Raw genomic sequence first — 22,251 nt, 5'->3', positions numbered from 1 at the left:
TACTACCGCCGAGTCCATGGATCACTCCTTTGATAATATTGATGGGTGAGGGTCATAAAATGCTTACCGCGCAGTAGCTTCACACAAACCACAGGGCTGAGCTGAGGAACCCGAGGAACTTTTCACAATCCCCCACTTTTAATGCTTAATATAAATATTGATTTATGTTTTTTTTTTCCACAGTCAAAAATGCTGTTTTCTGATGCAGGGGTTGGGTTATTCATCGCTCCTACGAGTCTTACATTTTCCTGTTTGAATGGAAAGTTTGGGGGTTTTGAAGCAGGGTTGGGCGGGTATATATATACATATATATATATATACATATAGGTATATACATGTATGTATATATATATATATATATATATATATATGTATATACATATACATGTAGAAAATGAAGCAAATAACCCCCCAAAAAATCATAATAAATTAAATAATAATAACTAGAATCGCTTTATGTCTCGTTCCATCTTAGTCTGATGTCACTATACCAGTGTGAGGAAGAGGAGGCAAAGGATCTTATTAGGAATAAATCTACCTCCTGTGAAAAGTCCGTAGCTGACTTAGCTCGACGACACTACTGCATTTTAATATTGGTGATAATAATGGTGTTACTTGGTATAAATACATTAAGAACCACTGGTTTATAATGCCATATTTTTAATATCTGAAGTTTACGACGCGACCATAGAAGCTACGTGTTATGATTCCCCCTCACAGTTCTTCTCTCCCTCCTTCTCATCACCAACCAGCCACTCCCTCCTCACCAGCCACTCCCTCCTCATCAGCCACTCCCTCCTCATCAGCCACTCCCTCCTCATCAGCTCAACTCCACTCACCTGTTCACAGCAGCTGCCCCTGATCACTAATCAGCCCACTATATATACTCCTCTCCACCATGCAGTCACTGCCACATTGTTCTATGTTGTTTGTACTAGTCGTACCAGTGTTTTTTGGACCGGTTCCCCCGGTTTCGACCCTGCCTGTCCCCGCCCCGTCTGCGATTCTGCCTGCCCCCCCGCCTGTCTTCGTGACGGGACAGCTCAGCCTCAGGTCCATTTCCTGCTATCTCCTCAGTGTCTGTTTGCGACTTCAGCCACAGTGATCACCGGCTGCGCCCCACGAAGCAATTTCATACCAGTGCGCTGTCTTTGAACTGTCCATTAAAAAGGTGAAGAATAAAAGTCATTACCGACTGTCTGTCTGCCTACGTGTGCTGCATTTGGGTCCTCCCCCGACCCGTTACACTATGTTCTTCATTCCGAAAAGTTTTGCTCCGATTGGAGTTTACAATTCCATCGTGTACATGGTCACAAAAATAATTCTTATGACTTTAATGTTACAAATTGTGTGATATTATAATATTAAGGCATCAATTCAGGATTTCTTTGAAAAGGTGTGCGCGAGTGTGAAGAAGGGGGTCGTAAAAGAGTGGAGACAAAAACGAGGTTCAAGAACGAGAGGAAGTAAAGTGTGTGTGTGTGTGTGTGTGTAAAGTATCCACTCAGCATTACAGAGCAGATATACTCATATAACCAACAGCATGTTACTGCTCCGCAGAGGCAAACAACAGACTCTGTGTGTGTGTGTGTGCAGTTATTACAGAGAGGAAACAGCAGCGGGTTCTTGGGAAGGAAAATACGCCGGCGAACACGAGCTGCGTGTGACAGTGTGTATGTACTGTAATAACACATGACTAAGTATGAGACAATAATGTGTGTGTGTGTGTTACAGGAAAACAAGGCAATTGCATCAATTAGACGACAAAAGGATCCAGATTAGAGAAGGAAAACGCAGAGGAAGAGGAGTTTATTTTTAGGATCAAACTTGCATATTTAATCTAACCCTCTTGCTACCACCATGATAATGAGGCCGCCTGGATTTATTTAGATTTTATGGCTTTTTTCCAAGACAACTTCAGCTTTCCATATAAGGCAGTTATTCACACGGGTTTCATAGAACCAGGGTTATTTCTTAACCTAAAGTCATAGCAGAGACCATCACAGTCAGCTGCTTTAAATACAAATATGTATTTATATGAATCTAAAGAGAGCTGAGAGAGAAAATGTTTTGTTATCATTGTTTTTAGACACTTCTCTGCAGAAATATCACGTATTATGTCTTTAAATTGATGCTTGACTCTAATAAAACCCACTCACTCAGAGTTTGTCTCAAGCAGTAAAAATATCACCACCCCCAATAGACTTTAATGAACACAATGACATTGTTTAATGCAGTGCACAACAACTCTATATTCTCCACTCGTATGTAATCATTTGCATTATTGTATTTTTTTTATTCAGTATTTTTTCTTTTTTAAATCAATGCAGCCAAGTACATTATTCAGTCCTGCAGAGGGAGACTGGAGTTATTCTCCGTGCATTTGCAGACAATAAACTGTTGACATGGCAGCGAGTTTAATTGGGAAAAAGGTTGTTCTCTGTGACTTTTATTTATTATAATTATTCTGTACTTATCTGTTAACTGTAACATGTTTGTATTTTAACCATTGGATCACAGAGCATTTCGGCCTTTACAATGATTAAACATACAACTTATACAGAGGCTATAAGAATCTGCAATATAGAGTGTCTTATATTCTTATTTTCCAGCACAACCTATACAAAAAATGTCATTTTCACCAACTATATGAACACAACTGAGCAAAAAGTATTAAAAATGTTTAAAACTGGATTGAATTTGTGAAATTTGATAAATATGTCAAAGTTCAAAGTTCACTTGTATGGAACTAGATTTGTGTCAATATTTTCAAACAACACTTTTCATGAAACATTAAATGACTATTGAGCTGTCACGCCAAAATTCAGTAGCCAATCAGCAGGCAGCTTCCGAAGCCCTGCTTATGTATTGTTTCAAACAATAAAATACAATATTGTATTTTATTTACAGTATATTAAGTTGATATTTTATTTACTTTGTGAAAAGTGTTGTTTGAAAATATTGACTCAAATTTGATTCCATACACTTGGCTCATTTTTATGAACAAAAAGAAAAGAAAAAATGGTCTAACTTTGTGTCTTCTGCTAAATTATTGCTACTTTATATCATTACTAATAACGCAGTACAAAATTAATCATAACTTTGACACAACACATAAGAAGACAGTATTTTTTAAAGCCTAAATATGTGACCTATAAACACACACCCCCAGGATGTCCATATAAGGAGTTGTGTATTATTCCCACGGCAAATTACGATGGGTGCTGTGTGAGCACTAAGGGTTAATAGTCTTTATACATCAAAAAATCAAAAGAAATGCAACAGAGAAGTTTATTATAAAAATATTTAAGCATTTTTTGTATTTTGTCAAAATATTTAGGAAAATTATTCCCAATATTCAACCACTTACTCTGATTGTGTTGACTTTTAAATCCTCTCTCGCTCGTTTCATGAATCTAAGCTAAAAGGCTGATATTTTTTCCAATTTTCATCAGAAAGTCTTATGTTTTATTAAAAGGGATAGTGCTCGGCAGCAGCTATGTAAAATAAAAAAAAGAAAGAAAAGAAATAAGTCGGGCGACGTCACCTTGGTCTGCCCTTCAATGACAGTGAGAGGCACGCTGGTGGAGGGCCACTTGTCCCTGGGAGGTAAAGGCTTGTCACAGTTCCATAAAACCACAATCTGTGCGAGGGAGAGGAGCACAGGGAGTCGGGGAATTATCACACACAGTAGATCATCGACACTGCAACAACACTAAAGTTTCTGTAGTGTGTTTTGTGTGTGTAACTGAAATAAAGACATTCATTCATTCATTCAAATGAATTCAAAACACAACATATTTGACTTTTGATTCCACTTTGATAAAGGTGGCCCAACTTTTTTGGAGATTAGGTGAGTGCATTTATTTCACTTTATTTGACGCGGACAGTGGTCTCACCTGTGCACAGAACTTGGACTTGGCGACAGCGATGATGAGCTTCACCACAGGAGAGATCTGGGCCTGCAGCGGCGTCACTGTGTGGATCACAGCTGTGAACTGCTGCGACGGACTTTTACCTAAAGAAAAGAAACACAAATATATTTCAGTCGAACCGTTCAACTATGCTCTTTGTGTGTTTGATGTGTGATTGCATTCACAGCCACACAGTTACGAAAGACTGGAAATATTCACCCCAGATTTCTGTTTTAGCTTTAATTTGGACATTTATTTTGTTAAATACTGATGCTTTATTCAACATCGTCCTTTGATTGGTTCACGTTTCTCCCACGACAGCGTCTCTCCATGAAGCTCCATCATGGCTAACTGGACACAGAGTTCTCTGTGCAGCAGCCGTCATCCATCTCTCTGACAGCACGCGCGCGCTCTCCGGCTCCACATGACTGAACATGAGTAAACATGTCTAATACCAGAGTGAACCGTTTCCTTCCAACGTCTCTCTTAGTGAACAAACAACTGGGCTCATTCTCTTCTCTTCAGTTACGTTTTTCCTGCTTCTCACCGAGGGGAAAACAAATGAACCAAACAGGACAAGAGGAGCAAAAAAAAAAAAAACGCCCCAAACTTTAAATCATAGTGTAATAAATAAGCAGAGAAGAGGAGGTGATTCCCCCCGAGGCGGCTTGTTTAAGCCAAACAAATGCATCAATAATACACAGCGTTGACTTCTACGAGTAGATTTTCTTTACACACATAATATGTGAATATTTCCAACTTTCAGTGTGAATAATTTAAATACAAAGTGTCGTTACGAAAGGTTGACGACACTTTAGTGTGTCATGGTGTGTCACCTTTGGACATTGACACTCTTCATGGACTTCATGGCAGTTTATTAACTTCCTGTCTTTGTGTGGCTTGTTGCTTTTTTGTGATTGTGTTCTCAGACGAGATGAATTCCCCTCGTGTTAAATCCTAATCCCTGTGTCTCTCGTGTTCATAACATGAAAGAAGTAGAGCAGATCGGCTGCTTTGTTTCACGTTGTGTTTCTGGCTCTTTTTGTCCATTTTTGCTTTACTCAAAACTCAACTCTTTTCTGAGTTGTAAACTTGCATTTAGGTCTTAACCATTTAACATCTAAGCCTATTTTGTTTGCTTATTTTAACCATAAAAGGGCCAAAGAATGTCCTGTGCTTTTGTCCATTTTTCCAGAATAACTTTCAATATCTGGCAGTTATTTACAATTTACTGCTTGTTATAATAGTTTATAAACAATTTTAAAATGAAGAAAAACAAAAAGTGTTATTGAGAAAAACACCGTACTTGTACATGCACAGAGTTAAATTTGAAAATTTAAACGGTGTAAAAAAATATTTCAAAAATATTTGTTTGAGTAATTTTTGTCTCAGGCCGAAAAATGGAAACTATGTACAGGTTGGCTCTGACGTGCAACTTCTCAGCATAACCGATAGCACAAATCGCTGTGTAATTACGGTAACGCAAAGTGCAATTGCGCAAACGTGTCTCCTGCGATACGCTCGGTGTTAACGGGTTAATTTCTGCTCAGCTGTGGTTAAAAAAAAAAAAGGATGGTAAATGGATACAGGCGTGCGTTGAATCCAGAAAAATCAACGAAGGCCAGGTTTGCTGAAGCTCAGAAATGTCAAAAGTCAGGCATTAGTGTGTTTACGGGGACAGGGGAACACACGTCCTCGCGGATAAGTGGAACCCGAGTGCTCTTTAGCGCTGCTCTATCCATCTCTCTGACACTCGGCCCTGTGGCCGGCCATCTCAGGTGGACTTAGCGTATTTATGGAAGCGTGAGGTCTGACCTTGCGGGGTCACTGAGTTAAACTCAGCCCATCTGAGGTTCCAACATGGGTTTATTTATGGTACAGAAGAGATGGGGGAAGAGAGGGAGTCGTGTCCCAATTTATTAGTTGCTTCCTTTATCTTTGCTAATGATGTGGAAGAACCACAGGGCAGAGTGTGAACTTTTACAGGGGAACAGAAGACAGAAGAGGATTGAGAAGGACAACATTATAATAAAGAGAGAGACAGTGTTGAAAAGCTTTATTTAGCAATATTAAGAAGAGTTTTTTCTCTTGCTTTATTCATTTATTTATTTATTCTGCTCATATTATTATTATTACTATCATTATTATTATTATCATTATCTATATTGTATATGATTATCATTATTATTTTGTATGTATATTGTGTGTATATATTATCAATACATAAAATAATAATATTTCTATACAGATTTTATCCATTTACCCATAATAGATCATACTATAATATATTAAGGTTATTACTATTATCATTATTACTATATTAAAATGATTAAAATGATTGATGTCATGTGTCTATTTGTTTTTTTTTAAATAAAAATGTAACCTTGTATGTGTCATGTTAAAAATTAAATTATAAGAAGGTGTCATTATTTTTTATTTTTCACTGTGTATTTCTTTAAAAAAAAAAGTAATCTTAATTTCTAGATTCAATAAATAGGAGTTTTTTTCTAAAACATAAATAATATTAAGTTTTTCATCACGTCGTCCCCAGGACCTCATGGTGTCCTCCAAACAGACACATGTGTCAGTGGTTCATTGAGCTTTGATGTTCCCAGTCAAAATGGGCTGCATATGAAATGAATGGGTGAGACGAAAATATGTTCTTCCAACAGATGGAAGGCATCGTTATGGCAACTTATCTCTTTTTATTGTGCTGTGTGTCTGTGTGTGTCCCTCTCCTCCACACCTCCTCATAATGAAAACAGTGGTAGATATGAACTCATCAGTATTCGTTTTATGTGTGTTTACTACATTTGGCAAAACCAAAGGAAAAGGGTGGGGAATAAAAAGGGGGTTGGGGTAGGGAGAGAGGGCGAGTTAGAATGCGTCAGATGTTTCAGCAACATGGAGAGAGACACTGGTTTTGGAATTCTGCTGCATCACAGATGTGAGTAGGAGAGAGATAAACATGCAGAGCGTTTCAGCACCATGGAGAGCGGCGCAGCGAGCCATTTCAAATCAGCCAGGGTTTTTTTAAGGCTGCTCGCCAAATGAGATGGTCTTACTCCACAGAGTCCCGGACTAATGCTATGGTTATCTCATCAATTTAAAAACATTTTTTTTTAATTTTTAAATTAAAGACATAAATTGTGGCTTCATCAGGCAGAATTAAAGTGTTTAACAGCAGCAATAAAGTCAGCAAAGGAGTGACTGCACACTAAATACAAGGAATAAACTGGAAAGTGAACACATGTCATTATACATAAAAACAAATCTATCACTAATGATGCTGAGGGATTGAGATAATCACGAGACAATTGGACATCTGCGACTGCAATTTGTATTATTTTTTCCATATTTGTTTTGTCACTTGTCGACCTCTGACTCTTCTGCAGCTGTAACAAGTGGATTCCCCAGTGTGGGATCAATAAAGTCAAATCTGATCTAAACTAAACTGAAGTCAGGATGTTCTTCCTGCTCCTGAGGCCACAGTGTCTGTGAGCAGTAAGTTAAACTTCCTTCATACTACCAGGCAGAAGCTGCAACTGCTTAGCCATCAAAAGTTACGGGGCGGTAGCAGAGTGAGACCGTCGTATATACACAGCACTGACAACAAGTTATCCCAGCATTGGAGGTGATGGCAGTGGCTGAAATAGAGATTTACTGCAGTGGCACAGAACAAACTCCTCCATCTTTTCCTTCTACCTCTTGAGTATTTCCTGCCCCGTGTCCATGCGTTCCCCCAGAGAAGGACAAACACTGATGTGAGTTACAGCCTCAATCTACTGGGAATCACTCTGGTCAGTATGCACATCTACACACACACACACATGCCAGGCCTCTCTCCCTTGACTCTGTGCCGCAGCTTTATGTTCACCAGTGTCACATTAACATAAAAATGAAGGCGGTAGACATCATGTTCTGATCAGCTCTCTGGCAAAAGCAATGAATAAACTCAGTCCGATTTGAGTCGCATTCACTGGATATAACATGATAGACAGAGGAATCAAAGACCATAAATATGACTTAAACGTGTCAATATGCACAGACAGGAAATAGAAACATGACCATGTGAGCAGAAAGTCAGTGATGTGGACTCATTTTAGGATAAAATGAAAGAAGGCAATTCAGGTGAAATGATCAAATACAGTTTCTCATGGATGGTATGAATATTCATGTGCTCATTCAGTTGTGTGTGTACTTGTCTGTATATCAGACATTTTGTCTGCGCTCCACAACTTTAAAGGGCTTTTTCAGGGTTAAGACCTGTTTTAGGATTAGGGTTAGAGTTAAGTTAAGGGTTAGACACTGAATTGTGATGGTTAAGATTAGGGTAAGGGGCTAGGGAATGTATTATATCTATGGTGTGTTCTCGCTAAGATATAAAAACACATTTGTGTGCGTTTCAGCATGTGTGCAGTCCAATCAGCTGATCTGAATCATTGTCATAGTGTTGGCACTTCCTGACATACAGAGCAGATCTATTAAAAATACACACCATTGATGCACTGAACCATTTATTGTAAAACAAAGATTGCAGTTCATATGCCGTAAGTCTTTGTGGTTTGGAAGTTACATTGTATGAAACTATTTTCTGGTAGAAAATCACGTATGAAGAGTGACATTTGTGAAGCGGAGAGCAATGAGAAATGTTTGTAAAGAGTTGAACGACCTCTCTGCATTCTAGGCTGTGATGTCATCCAACCTTCCTGTGAACCTTCCACACACCAATGTAAAATTCTGGAATAGGTTAAAAAATTCTATGAATTTTAACTGCAACTTTGGGGGGTGGGGGAAAATCTGTGAAGGACATGAAAGAGCTGAATTGAGGTAAATTATTAGAAGAGAAGGAATGAAAAGTCTCACAAAGTATGCAAGGAGCTGAAGGTGTATTTTTCTTTATAGATACTGTCAATTCTTTTCAGTAGGTAAAAACAAAATGTGTGTTGAATGATCTAGACATTATGAAACATTTCAATCAGAAAAATACGAGAAATAATGTCCTAATTGTTCAATGTTTTGAAGTTTGATGTTAAACTATGTGGAAGTAGCTCAAGGCCAAATAAGCGTGAAATAATGGCAAGGAGAAGAATTTAAAAAGTGGAATTGTTTGCAGTAGTCCCCGATATGGAAATGAATCAGAGAGGAGAAGAAAAGCGGCCACGACTTACCCAGTATGCCGTAGTAAAAAGGGAACTGGGCGGGATCAGTCGAGTACTGGGGCAGTGCATAGAGACCACCAGGCAGGGAGTTCCACAGCAAGTGGTTTCGCGTCACATGGGAGACCACGCGGTCCTGGATGATCTGGACAAAAGACGGAAAGAAAACGTAAGAAAGTAAACACACATTTCCCAATATTTTGAAAAGGCTTTTCTAATGTGAATATTTTTACAAATGCCATGTCGGTACGAGTCTTTTCCTCAGAAAAAAAAAAAAAAATATATAGCAGTCTTTCTAAAAGGTGTGGTGTCTTTATTACACTTGCTTTTAATGCTATTAAGCACATTTCTATCAAGTCAGCACATACTGTATGCACAAACTGTATGCAAAAAAATAAGATCTCAAAGGCTTGTCACTGACATTGTAAAGATTAAAGAGTAACACTGAAAATGCTCTTCACTCTTCGAATGAAGTGCACATCAAACAGTTTTTCCAGTCTTGAATTTAAAATGTCTTCATGTACTTTAAAGCGGTAGTGTGTAGCTTTTAAATAGAAATAAATGCCTGTTACACCCAAAGCAATAAATCAAATGATCTGCACACAGTATGAGATTTATTGTAAAGTTAAGACAAATTTAGATAAACTGAGGCGTTTCCAACTTTTTCTTTGGATACAATGAACGCATACAGTGAAGACAAAGCATGAAATAACACACTTTCTAATTTCATTTTCTTTCCATATGAGTCCAACGCTGGTAATTGTTGGTGAGTATTGACTTGGCATTTCATAGCCAACTATTAAAATACACACACACATACTAGCACAAACACATCTCCTGACACAAACAGTCACACTCACAGTATGTGGGACACTACAGTTATCACCAACGCCTCATTTCACCCGTTTAGCCTGGTGGCGTGCTGGCTTGGGGTTTTTTAGCACATCTGGCCGACGGTGCACAGCTGTCTAATTTCATATCCTGCAAGCACTGGGCGTATGGCGGAGTCACCGGGGTCTGCTTTGTGATTATCAGAAATAAAAATAAAACAAACTATAACAGTGAGTGTTTGTAGATTAGTCTGGTAAATCGCCTCTGTTAACGGACATGCGGCGCTTTAGCTTCAGTGTATAACACATTCAAACCATAGCCGGTATAAAAAAAATCTTAACAGTTTCCTGTGTGAAGTCAATCAAAGGGTTATGCCCGGGATCAGACTTCACAAATTCCAGGAATTCAAGGAATTTGGTCGAGACCAACATTTGCAGTGTTGAACCGATTATGAACGTCGGGAGTGATGAACGGACGTGTCGTGTAACATAATACAAAAGCAGAGATTTGTGACACTCGTGACACTCGTGACACTCCGACGAGAGGTCTCGTCTGACATCTCCTACAAAGTCATCCTGGATGTTGACCAAGGTTATACTAGTTTTGGATTTTTCATTAGTTTTAGTTTTTATTTAGTTTTAACTTGTTGTTTTTAAAATGACTTCATTTTAATTAGGTTTTTGAACCAGTTTACAAGTTTGTATTAGTTTTTATTTTTTTCTTAATGCTTAGTTTTATTAGTTTTAGAGTCTGTTTTTTGTAATGTGTACTATTTGCCAGGTGCAAGATTCAAAAAGCTCTTGATAAGTATTGTGTCATAAAAACCCAGCAAAAAAACAACCATCCCTGAATCAAATATAACAGTCGAGAAGAAAATTAGCCTGAAATGCAAAATGTGTATAATACTGCTGAGGTTGAGTTTGGATGCATTTAATGTGTCAGGTAAAAAATCGAATAGCCAACAGACACACATGAACATTACATAAATGATAATAAATATCTCTCATGAGACAAATAACAACATAACAAATGTTATGATTAACTTCTGTAGCATTACCAAAACAAATTGAAAACATTTTATTATGAATGAAAAAACAACTTTCAACTTTTCACTACAAATTTAGTTAGCTCTATAAACACACAATTCAGTTTCAGTTAGTTATTGTTTTTTTAATTTCAGTTAACACATTTTTTTTTAAATTTTAGTTGTTATTTCCTTAGTTTCCGTTAACTATAATAACCTTGTGTCATGTCCCGTTCTGTCCTTTAAGTTATTGTATTTGTTTTTCTATTCATTCATTGGTTCCTGTTTTATTTTGGTACTCGTGTCTTGTCTCATTTCAGATCCACTTCCTGTCAAGTTTCCCTCCTGCGTGATTACTGGCCCCGCCCTAATGTGTTGCACCTGTTTCTCATTGACACAGAGTATTTAGTCTCTGTCTTCCCCTCCTTCAGTGCCAGATTGTCTTTGCCCTCGTGTGAGATTTTGATGTGGCGACCATCAGTGAAAGGGGGAAAATATAGTTGAGTCTGAGATTACACAGAATTGCCACAAGGGGGCGACTCCACTGGTTCTAAAATAAATCCAGTTTGAATGGAAGTCTATGAGAAATTTAACTTTTACTTCTCAGTAGAGCATCAGTAAAAAATTTCTTTAATTAATAATCTACTTAATTGGCGATAAATACAGCATATGTGAGTGTAACTGACAGCTGGTGTGGTTCAGTTGCCTGGTTGCAAGTTAAAGGTGACTTCATAGCTTTAAGAAAGATGCATTATAACTGGTGTGTAGATTAATAGCTCAAATAAGTAAATTAAAAATGGAATGGAAAAACAGCAGCAAACTTATTAAAGATTTTTAGCACACGGCTGCAAATAACTCTTATTTTCATTATATCTTGATTAATTTCTTCAATAATTAATTAGTTGCAGCTTGAGGTATGAGAGTAATTGCTCACAGCTTCAAATAAACATCTTAATTGAAAAGCGTGTACTTTCAACATAAAAGAAAATGGAATGTTTTTGGTCTGTGTTTCCTGAACTTATTGACCTGATTCTGCTTTGAAAATAATAATTGTTTTCATAATTTTGCAAAACTTTGTGAGAAACAATTTTGAAATAAATAAAACATGCGTCTGCTTTTGTTCAAATGAAGTACAATTTCTTAATTTAGGGAACATCTAATTTAGTCTTTTGCAATATTTGCAGCGGAAAAGACATTGTTAAATTGACCATGCAAAACATGGATCGTTATCTTGCAGTTATTTTTACAATTCAAAAACAACATTAAAATGCATCAACCTCGTAAAAATAAGTGTTGTCTTGTACTGCCCTTGAGTGAAAACCTTAACAACTATAACGTCCCCATTGTTATGACGTGATAATATATCCGTGTTTTTGAGGACACTTGCTCTCAAGTGGCCAAGAGATTATTCATGCTGCGTTGCCTGAGTTTGTAACTGATTTCAATCAAATCTAATAAAAAACGCACTTTTTATCTAAAGTTGAAGCATTAATGACTCACGGCAGCTTCAGATCATCCAACCTTTTAAGGGGCTCAAAGTGATGTCTCGAGAAGTTTAAATATGATGTGAGTATAATTGTAATGTACACGCTGGCTGGCAGCTTAATTTGAAAAACAAAAAAAAACAAAAACGTCTTAAACTTTGTTTTTTTTTTCAAAAAAGGCAATCTTGTAAAAATCAAGAAGGTAAACACTGTAAGGACTCACTTTGGAGGAGATAAATAACTCCCAAATACTGGGAATTATTAAAAGACGGTGTACACAAACACAGAGGTGGTTTAGCTCCCGTCCTGCTCTCTGTCTCCCTCTTTCTGTACCTGTGGTACTGCAGTCTCTCAGCAGAAATGTGCTCTTTTTTATATTATTTATCTCATTTTCTCATGTTCTCTTCACAGAACTTTTCTGTGTGAAGCCCATTTTCAAGACATTGCTCCAGTCTTTTCAGTCTTTGACTCAGTCACTATTACTTAAATCTTATAAAATGTCTTGAAGGGCGTGCTTGAAAACACGAATTAGACTCCGAAAGGTCATAAATATATGACAGACACTTAGAACACAATCTCTTTTGAAAGTTTAGCTTTGGAAGGTGAGGCCTTGCCAGCGGCAACGTACAGTAAAGAACAAGACATACAGCTGTCAGGTCGAAACTGAATCCAAAAATCCCATTAGGATTTCTTTATTTCTTTATATATACTGTATATATATTCTCACCTCCAGAGTAGTTGATACGATTTTGGCTACAGAGGAAAAGTAGGCGTCCCAGAGGAACTGGGTCTGCTGGCGGAGAGCCAGGATCCTGTCACGGCCCACAGACCGAGTAATGGAAGGAACCTGGAGGAAGAAAAGCAAGAGGACAAGAAGGACACTCAAATAGATTAAGTTAGATTTTAAACAAGGAGGATGAGAAAGCGTGTGTGTGTGTGTGTGTGTGAAGTAAGAAAGACAGGTGAAGGAGGCGTAAGTAATTCTGTGGACGTCCAAAAAAAAAAAAAAAAAGATTAGAAGGGAATTCTTTCATCCCTCAAGACTCATCAACCCCCACATCCTCTCGTCTGTCCATCAGCGAGCTTATTCCCGGGACAGAGCAGTAACTAAAGCAGCTGCTGTCCATCTTTTAATATTCTTTTCACACCTCAGATACCATTAAGTGCGTACAAGAGAGGGCGATTATGCCAGGTTCAAATTTATGAACGCCTCGGAGCGGTGGCTCCAAAAATGTTTTATGTGACTGGCACAGCACTATCAGATATTTTATACTTAAAGCTGTAGAGTGAAAACTTTTCAAAAATAAACCTATGTACGTATTTGTCACCATTGCAGTGTTTTTGTTTTTGTGTGTCTGTGGATACAAAGAGTGATGCGTTTTATGTTAAACATGATGGCGGGAAGGCAGGAGCATAACAGCTGCTCGAGTAAAGTGAGACGGCAGCTTTTCAACTCTAGGTTAAGGAATTAACCGTGAAAGAAATGTTGAACGAAATATTTAGGTTAAAGAACAAACCCCAGGTCTCTGAAACATGAGTGAGCTAGTGAGATACTGAAATGACTGTTGGAAGAGACCTTTAGTACCCTCATACTAAACGTATACAAATACATTTTACATCAAATTCAGGGAATTACTGATGTGACAGTTGCGGCGTTTATACAAGGGGGAGGAGTATGGGGGAACAAGCCTCACACTGGTTGGACAAGAGGGTGATGAAAGAGCGGACTCAGAAAGCCAGTGGCAAGATTGTGGCTGCAGTAGCTGGTGTTTGACCAGAGAGGGCCGAAAAGAATTTTTTCATCACATGTATTATTTCCATTCTTATATGTAGGTTTACACTGGTTTACACGTGAACATAGTGGTTTAATGGTTCAATTACACGTTACGACATGACAAAAAGTGAAGACCAGACAAAATGTCCCCACTATACAAAATGTCCCCACTTCTAAACTGTGAAGACTTGCACGTGGATCAGCAAATAACATTAACTAGATACACATATACACTGGTTTACATGTGAAAAAAGTGGGTTAGAGGTTTAGTTAACCCATGACAGAATGTGAAGACCAAGCAAAATGCCCCCATTTTCTTTACTGTGAAGATTTACACTTGGATCGGCAAATAACATTACTAGATATACACTGGTTTACACCTGGAAAAAAATGTTTTCTTTACTTTAAGAAACTTGAGAATCCATATTTCACTTCTGTCCTGGCTTCACTTTCTGGCACCGGATGCAGCTGCATCCCCAAACTGTTTACTCAAGCTTACAGTTTATTACACATCTGACCACTATTTGAAAAATACACACCAGATGGTTCATAAAAATCCTTTGGGAATAAAAGGTGAACACTAAAAATATGCAGTTCCTGCTATAAACCAATGGGTAACAAATAGATATGAAACAAAAAAACACAGATGTTTTATAAATATTATTTCTAAGCGTCAATTTTTTGCACATTCGTCAACTTAATTGAACGAGATAAAGTCTCGCAGAGTACGATAACAAAGAGTCGGCCCACTGTGTCGCAGCTGACGTCAGTGGGATCCGTCGACAGCGGAGCGGACTTTAATGGCTCAGCTCTCTGAGGTGGAATATAAACAACACCAATCAAATCAGCTCAATTCTCCTCCCCTCCATTGACTCTAATAGTGTTTATGTTTCTCAGCAGGGGCTGTGTGTGTGTGTGTGTGTCTCTCTCTCCATGGGGCGGAATAGAAACTCTACATATTAAACAGTCAGGTATTGCAGTTCTCAGTGATGTAATTGAATGTAATGAGATTCAAGGTTCTCAGCAGGCGTCAGCGCTCCGGTGTTGTGTCGAACGTCGAGTCTCCCGTGTGACTGTGTTTCTGAGACCAAAGACTATTTACCAAGAAGAAACATTCTCTTCTTGTTGTGATGTTTTAAAATAACTGGGCGTTACAATAATGTCATATTCAAAGAATATGAAAGGCCTCTGAGATTGATTGAATCAGGTCGGATAGTCCAATCCAGAGTTCAAACCAAACCAAACCAGGCAGAAACTGGAGTTGTAAAGCAACTCCCAATAATCAAACCTATTGAGACACCAATAATGATAAAAATAATTGTAAAATGTAGCTGTTATGCAACACACAGTTGGAACAAGCCCCTTAAGTCAGGACTAAATTTGAATGTTTTAAATCTCAATTTAATTACATTTCTATTTTCATATGCTAGTGTACAGGATTGGACCCAGAATAAATTCAAGTCGTATTCTTCTTTTTAATAAATGTCAAAATCCTGGTTTTCAATTCAGTTTTTTAAATTTTGAGAGAAAAAATATTCAAATGTAGCCCTAATCCTCTTCTTAATGCTCTTTTGAAGCAATTTACCTTTTAATTATTTGCTGCTCTCTACATTCTTTTAATCATTTTCAAATTACTCTGTACAGCACATCAGTTGCATTGTTTGTATTGGAACAATGTTAAATTGTATCGTCCCTACTCAAATAAAATTCTGTCCTATTTATTCTATGCTCTAGTCTAACTTTTTTGTTTTCTTTCTTTCTTTCTCTCTTTCTATTTTTCTAGATTATACTGTGATTTTTTTTTATTACAGTTGAGTTTTGTTCAAATTGCGTGTTTTAATGTTTCCAGTTACTAACTGTTATATTGTTTTTTTTTATATATAAAGCACATTGAGTGGAAATGTGCTATCAATATGAAACTGCCTCCCTTGTCTTGCTTCATAGACGTCTGCTGTCATTTCGATCAAATAACAGACTCCTGGTTTTCTGGGTATTTTAATGTTTATTTTATGTCTTCTTGATGTGTTTAGGTGACAGTGCAATGACACTTTTCTCTCCAGAAACTCATCACGGATGCTTTCCTGTCTCAGCACAGCAGGAAACAAAAACCACAATTTCAGAATGTTCTGAGGGGGGAGGCCATGATTGCTGCCATCCACCGCTGTTACCAATGGCAACTGATGTTGTTACCATTATAGCACAGGCCATTGATATAAAAAAAAGATAAAAAAAAAGTTCAAATATGTTGTCAAAGAAAAGTGGGATCACATTTTCAACAATGTGTATCAGAGACGAGTAGTGATTTGTAACTGGTTATCAATTACTTAAATTTAACCCTTAATACCCTTATAAACATTAATTAATATGATATTGTATTTTAATTTATTTATTTTTCACAGTATATGTATTAAAGAGCTATGCCTTTTTACTGTTTTTATAACAATGACATTCAAAAAAAAGTTTTGCCCCTAGTGGCAAAACTTTCCAAACTCTGATATAGAGGTTAAGCATTATTTGTCTACACTGAGGCAGATTTCGAAGAATAAGTGCAGCTGGTGGCCAAAAAAATATCATGCAGAATTTTGAGCTGATAGGTTCATCCTTATGTCCCCCCTCCCCCACCATCCCATGAAATATAAAAGTTAAAACAAAATAAATAAATGTACTCTTCTTCCTGGAGCCAAATGACAAGTAATAATATACTTTGGTTGCAAAAATAGTTATTTTTGTCAACACTATTGAAAAGTTCACATGGTTTCAAATGGAAAATGTATCAGGTTTCTTCTACATGTTGTGTTTTCATTTAATAATTAGGTAATAATCAGCGAACTATATTAATTAGCCAATGTCAAAAATTGTCTCTGATTTATTTTCTGTACGTACACACTAATTACACTATACACAAATAATTATTAAGTTTTATTTAGCATTTTTACTGATTAAATAGTCTTGAGTTGTTTTGTAATCATTCATTTTGATGCATTCTTCTGTCGTCTTCTATTATTTCAGAGCTAAAACATTTGTTGCACACTGGCATCTGTAGTGTATGACAAAAAGAAGCACAGTTACAGAAGCATTTTGGGGAAACGACAGGAGAGAAAACAACAACAATTTGAATTCTATTCACTTCTCTGATTCAGTGTCCTCGCTTTCTTCACTTGCCTCCATGTTATTTGCTGATACTCTCACTACAAGTGCTACTCAGGAAGGAGATGAAACAATCCAACACTGGAGGGAAGGAATATCTCGAACACTGAGTTCAGTTGCAGGTCAGTGTGAGTGCGTTACGACGCACCGTGAGGTTGTGTTTTAATTGCTTTATGTTGCATTATAATCGCTTCACACACAGAATGAACACGCTTTCAGACGGGCGCTTGGTTGGTGCGGACATGTCAACGCTATGTCACGTGACAAAAGCTTTAACCAAGAGTTTTAGTGTGATTTTCTGTTCTCATTATTGCCAGGTGCTGAGTGAAGGAAGGCCATATCATAACTTTTTTTTTTGCTTATTTTAACCATAAAAGGGCCAGAAAATGTCCTGTGAGTAAGTGCATTTGCCCATTTTTCCAGAATAACTGTCAATATCAGGCAGTTATTTACACTTTACTGCACGATAAAACAGTGTCTTAACAATTAAATGTGAAATTTGAGGACTACTGGTCCTCACAAGATTAGCGTTTATGCACAAGAAGGTACTAAATTGGTAGCAATTACAAGAACACACACGTTTCCACAGCTAATTTTGTCATGACACTTCATTGATTTCCATTCATTTGGACACAGGAATAGCATTATCCCTAACGTTAACCTTAAACACAATTCAAATTCAAAATTAAACTTAACCAGTTCTTCAAAAATGAGGTCCTGCCTCATTAGGACCAGTTCTTGGTCTCCATGATGACTACTGGTGTTTGTTCCAAAGGAGCTAAAGAGGTAACACATACACAACCAGACAAACACACACACACATCCCTGTGCGCTGCTATAGTCCAGGTGGTGGCATAGGTCATGCAGGTGCATGCATGGTAATATAGCGAGTGATTAGAGAATGTAAATATCACACGCTCTGCCCGCTGCTGTAATTAAAGGGAACAGAAGGCAATTTAATTTTTAGAACAGTCTGTCTCAGATAAAAATACTTCTTGCTGGAGGTGTAAGTGACTCTGAATACCACAGCTGTCATGTCAGAATAAAACCAAAATAACAGCCACAATACTGTAATTAAATCCCTTCTCAGCTGATGAGATTCATGCTGACAGTTCATCATTTTTTAATGGAGTTTGTTTCCCTTGAAAAATTAAAATAGAAATAAAACAATAATTGTTTGCGTATTTTTGGTCAAACTAAGGAGTTGTTTTGGTAAAACATTCAAGATGTAGACACAGTGCCAGGGAGTTTGAGATGCATCACTCAGTATGTTAACAATTATTAATTATTGTGTTAGTCCGTCTTAACCCAGATTTAAACAAGTTGAGCTACAAGTTATTACACGTGCATAGTTAGTGTATAATCAATGTTTTTTGGTTTTCATAGCATTCAAATAAGCCTTTATGTACTTTAGGTAAAGAGTCAGTCATGTTTTTTTATGGCAGCCTGAACAAACCAATCATTTTATGTTCAGTGGCGGAATTTACCATTCAGTTCACTGATACCTTTGGAGTCCTCTGTTAGTTGCAGTCTGCCCTCTCACCTTTAGATGTCACTAGTTCTCACACATTTGAAGCTTTGCTGCAGTGTAATTAATAGCCGTCCTTGATTTAGAGCCACAGATCTGTGTTTGTTATTGCCCTGGGGCGGATTTGGCACCAGAGACGACAATTATAATTGAGAGGATGTTGACATTTCAGAACCTGGACACTGATGTATGCCTCTGCTGAAATGACATTTTTATTTTGAGGTTTTTTTGTGCTGCAGAGTATGAGGAAGGTTTGTACGAACGGCACGGCACAGTTCAACAAAGTGGGTTGGATAAGATCTTTTGGGGCCAAGCAAACAAATTCCCTTCTGTTTTTCACTTCTTGCAGGACTATAATACTTCATGATATTATCAATAAAAAATCTGTTGATTACAGGGTAACCCCTGGAGCTAGCTAGCTATTAACATCATCTCCGAAATCGTCGATTTCATAGAATCAGAGTGAAAAACTCTCTTGTGCATCAGCTAATCCTAAAATGAAATGTGTAGCTTAATCGCAAATCAAGTGCACTGTGATGGTTACGTTTTTTGTCTGCCGTAACACTTCTGTCTTGTTTTTGTCATAGTGCAAATAGTACCGCTCTTGCGCAAGTCAAATTTCAGACTTAACTGTGTAATAATTAAGTACTGTCAATTAACTGATACGTACAATAAGTAGCTACTCACCAAGCTGCGTTATAACAGTGTGACAAAGTGTAAGGCAAAATTGGAGGAAATCCAACAAACTGCGATTGTCACACATAAACGTGACGATTCTTTGTGGACAAATCAAAGGACTGGACTACAGAGCGTGAGTGTTGGAGCTGGCTCCTTGTGCTTGGTACAACAGTGGAAGGGTGCTATAAAAAACTGGGACGGTACAGATTGGTTATTTTGGTCCCTTTCTTGACGTTTGACAATGACATAAAAATAACCGTGGGACGTACCACACAGAAACAATTCACTTGGTGGAAATGGGTCATTGTTAAGTCTTTGTGACGTGTCTAATGGAGCACTTGGTAGCTTCCGGCTAGTTAAACAGGCTGCGAGGGAGGGGTTTTATTGTCATATTGACTGTTTTTTAGAGCTGCTATGATCATGTAGCTATTATTTTTCATTCAGTGCGTTTTTACCTGCAACAACAGTCTCTCGTCCCCGATGATGGCAGCTTTCCTCCAGTTGATCACTTCAGAGAATGGGAGCTCCCAGCCGTTACTCAGAATAACTGGTATACAGGCCGCCTGCATGTGCAAAACACGGAAAATGATGGTTCTTCCTTTTTGGCAGAATTTGACGACATTGTAGACATTTTTGGTACAAAAGATACAAAGCAAGTGTTAAACATTTACAAAATCTTGAGGGAAAAACACAACCTTGATTACAGATAGCGGCAGGCATCAATATTTTGAGGTGTCTTTAATATGATTTCCAACATCAGGAGATGGTATCATTTCCCTGAAGGAGCCCAGTGTGTAAATTTAAACTCGTTTTATGATGGCGCTCTTTAAAGTGTTCGACTTGATGAATGGATATGAGATGATTGTGCACTTCACTGCGCCGTTAAACGGTTTAAAGGGGAAACGCGGTTATCTGGAAGGTTTCATTCACTTCATACATTTTCAGTGTATTTTCTTAGCTTGTGGTTTCTCAGCTTAGCCTCTTGTTACATTTGTGGACGTAGGAAATAACTAAAGCTGGTTGTTTTATAATTTATAAGGCACATTTTATTGAAATGTATTTGAGGATTCCAAAATTGGGTCCCATGCCCAAGGCCCCAACTCTTGACCCATCCTGGAAATTGAACCAGCGACCCTCCAGTTACATGCCCAATTCCTATCCTCTTGGCTATTGGATGACCTGAGTGTACATCCACAAATTTGATTTGTCAGAGATTTGTATACATATATATATATATATAATATATAATATATATATGTATATAAACTTATTATTAGTGATTCATAAAGCACCCACGGCTGGTGAGAAACCTTCAGTTAATTCACTGTATGCATTAAAATGTGAACATAAACCATGCGTGTGTTTGTACACGGCCCTGTAAAAGTTAATTATTTTTATTTTACTGCAATATTATTATACTTTTCTTCAGCACCAAGATCTGAGTTTGACTACAGGATGTCAAACAGGTTATGGTTTCACATTAATAACATAATCTTTGTCATCAGCTGAGCAGTGATGGACGAATGTGTGTGGGGAGGGGGAGGGGGCTTTCAATACGTCTGGTATTTTCATTTAAAGTTCAAGTTTGACTGGAGTCTCACGCAGGTGAAGCTGAGAGATTAAAGGAGATTCCGAAAATACCGAGTCCACGATCGGTGACCTGTCGAAGCGAATTCTCACTGCTTTGATTAGTCTGCCTTTGTGAGATGACTTTATCTTTTCTTTCCCTGTTTTTCACGCACGTCCTCTTTGTTTCTCTCTCCTCCCCCACCTCACATTTCATGATTACTTTACGTTTGCATGACGAACCGATTCTTTCTTTCACGTCAAACAAACGGGTTCAACTTCAATTCATTTGTTCTTTGTGCGTCACATCTAAGACATAGCTTTCCACATGTCACCACCACCTCTACTTGTTCACTACTATTAAAATGTCATTATTTGACAACAAGGCAACAGGTTGGTGAAGCTAATAATGTCTTTTAATTGAAACTACAGATTTGCAAACCTGATATTTTTATGGCATTTCTTAGCTCAAACTTGGCAATTTCATACTTGGCAAAATTGGAATATAATTTACATCTATATATAGTATATATACTGTATTTTGAATGCAACAATGAATGTTAAGTAAACCAATTAATTGCCAGGTATTTTGGGATCAGAAATCTGATTTTTTTCACCCTAATCCTCTTGGAATTTAACTATATTTGGCAGAGATTATTTTTTAAGCTAGATGCTCTTCCTGACGCAACCCCCCATTTATTCAGGCTTGGGGCCCCCCTTGGCTGGGGTCAATTTAGAGTTTCCAATTAACAATGAGCAATTGGGTTTGGGTACTCGAACCAGCAACCCTCCAGTTACAAGCTGAGTTAATTAATTATATTAATCAGTAATGAAAATTTGTGGGTGCAGTACAAGTTAAAAACCATGGTGAAATCAGTTTCAACGCGACAAAAAATATGCATAAAAGTATCGGTGGAGACATAAATACCACGTGTAAATACTAGCAAATGTTGTAGGTGAGTCCAGATGGTGGAAGTATTTCAAATCAAGTAATTATTAACTTCCAAGCAGTGCAAACATGAGGAAGGGAAAACAAAAGCCAGAGGCAGACACGGGGCCCGAGCGAGACATTTTGTGTCACAACAACAGAGAGACACATGGAAACGAGGTGCTAATGAAAGCCGAACACATCTGCGGTCTGAAGAC

General features: G+C 37.7%; 1 protein-coding gene across 1 annotated transcript in view; it reads right to left on the bottom strand.

Annotated features, from left to right (window-relative positions):
• LOC122784514 (exostosin-1) overlaps nt 1-22,251 on the bottom strand; it is a 165,819-nt gene that overhangs the window by 7,581 nt on the left and 135,987 nt on the right. Inside the window, exons 4-8 of the mRNA XM_044049816.1 lie at nt 19,995-20,102; nt 13,140-13,259; nt 9,086-9,218; nt 3,900-4,018; nt 3,548-3,643 (exon numbers count right to left, since the gene is read on the bottom strand). Coding sequence (XP_043905751.1) covers nt 3,548-3,643; nt 3,900-4,018; nt 9,086-9,218; nt 13,140-13,259; nt 19,995-20,102 — 576 coding nt within the window. The remainder of the gene's footprint in view (nt 1-3,547; nt 3,644-3,899; nt 4,019-9,085; nt 9,219-13,139; nt 13,260-19,994; nt 20,103-22,251) is intronic.

Source organism: Solea senegalensis, linkage group LG17 (assembly GCF_019176455.1).
Source record: "Solea senegalensis isolate Sse05_10M linkage group LG17, IFAPA_SoseM_1, whole genome shotgun sequence".
Lineage (NCBI taxonomy): Eukaryota > Metazoa > Chordata > Actinopteri > Pleuronectiformes > Soleidae > Solea > Solea senegalensis.
The sequence above is the reverse complement of the archived record's forward strand: the minus strand, read 5'-3'. Positions and strand labels throughout refer to the sequence as shown.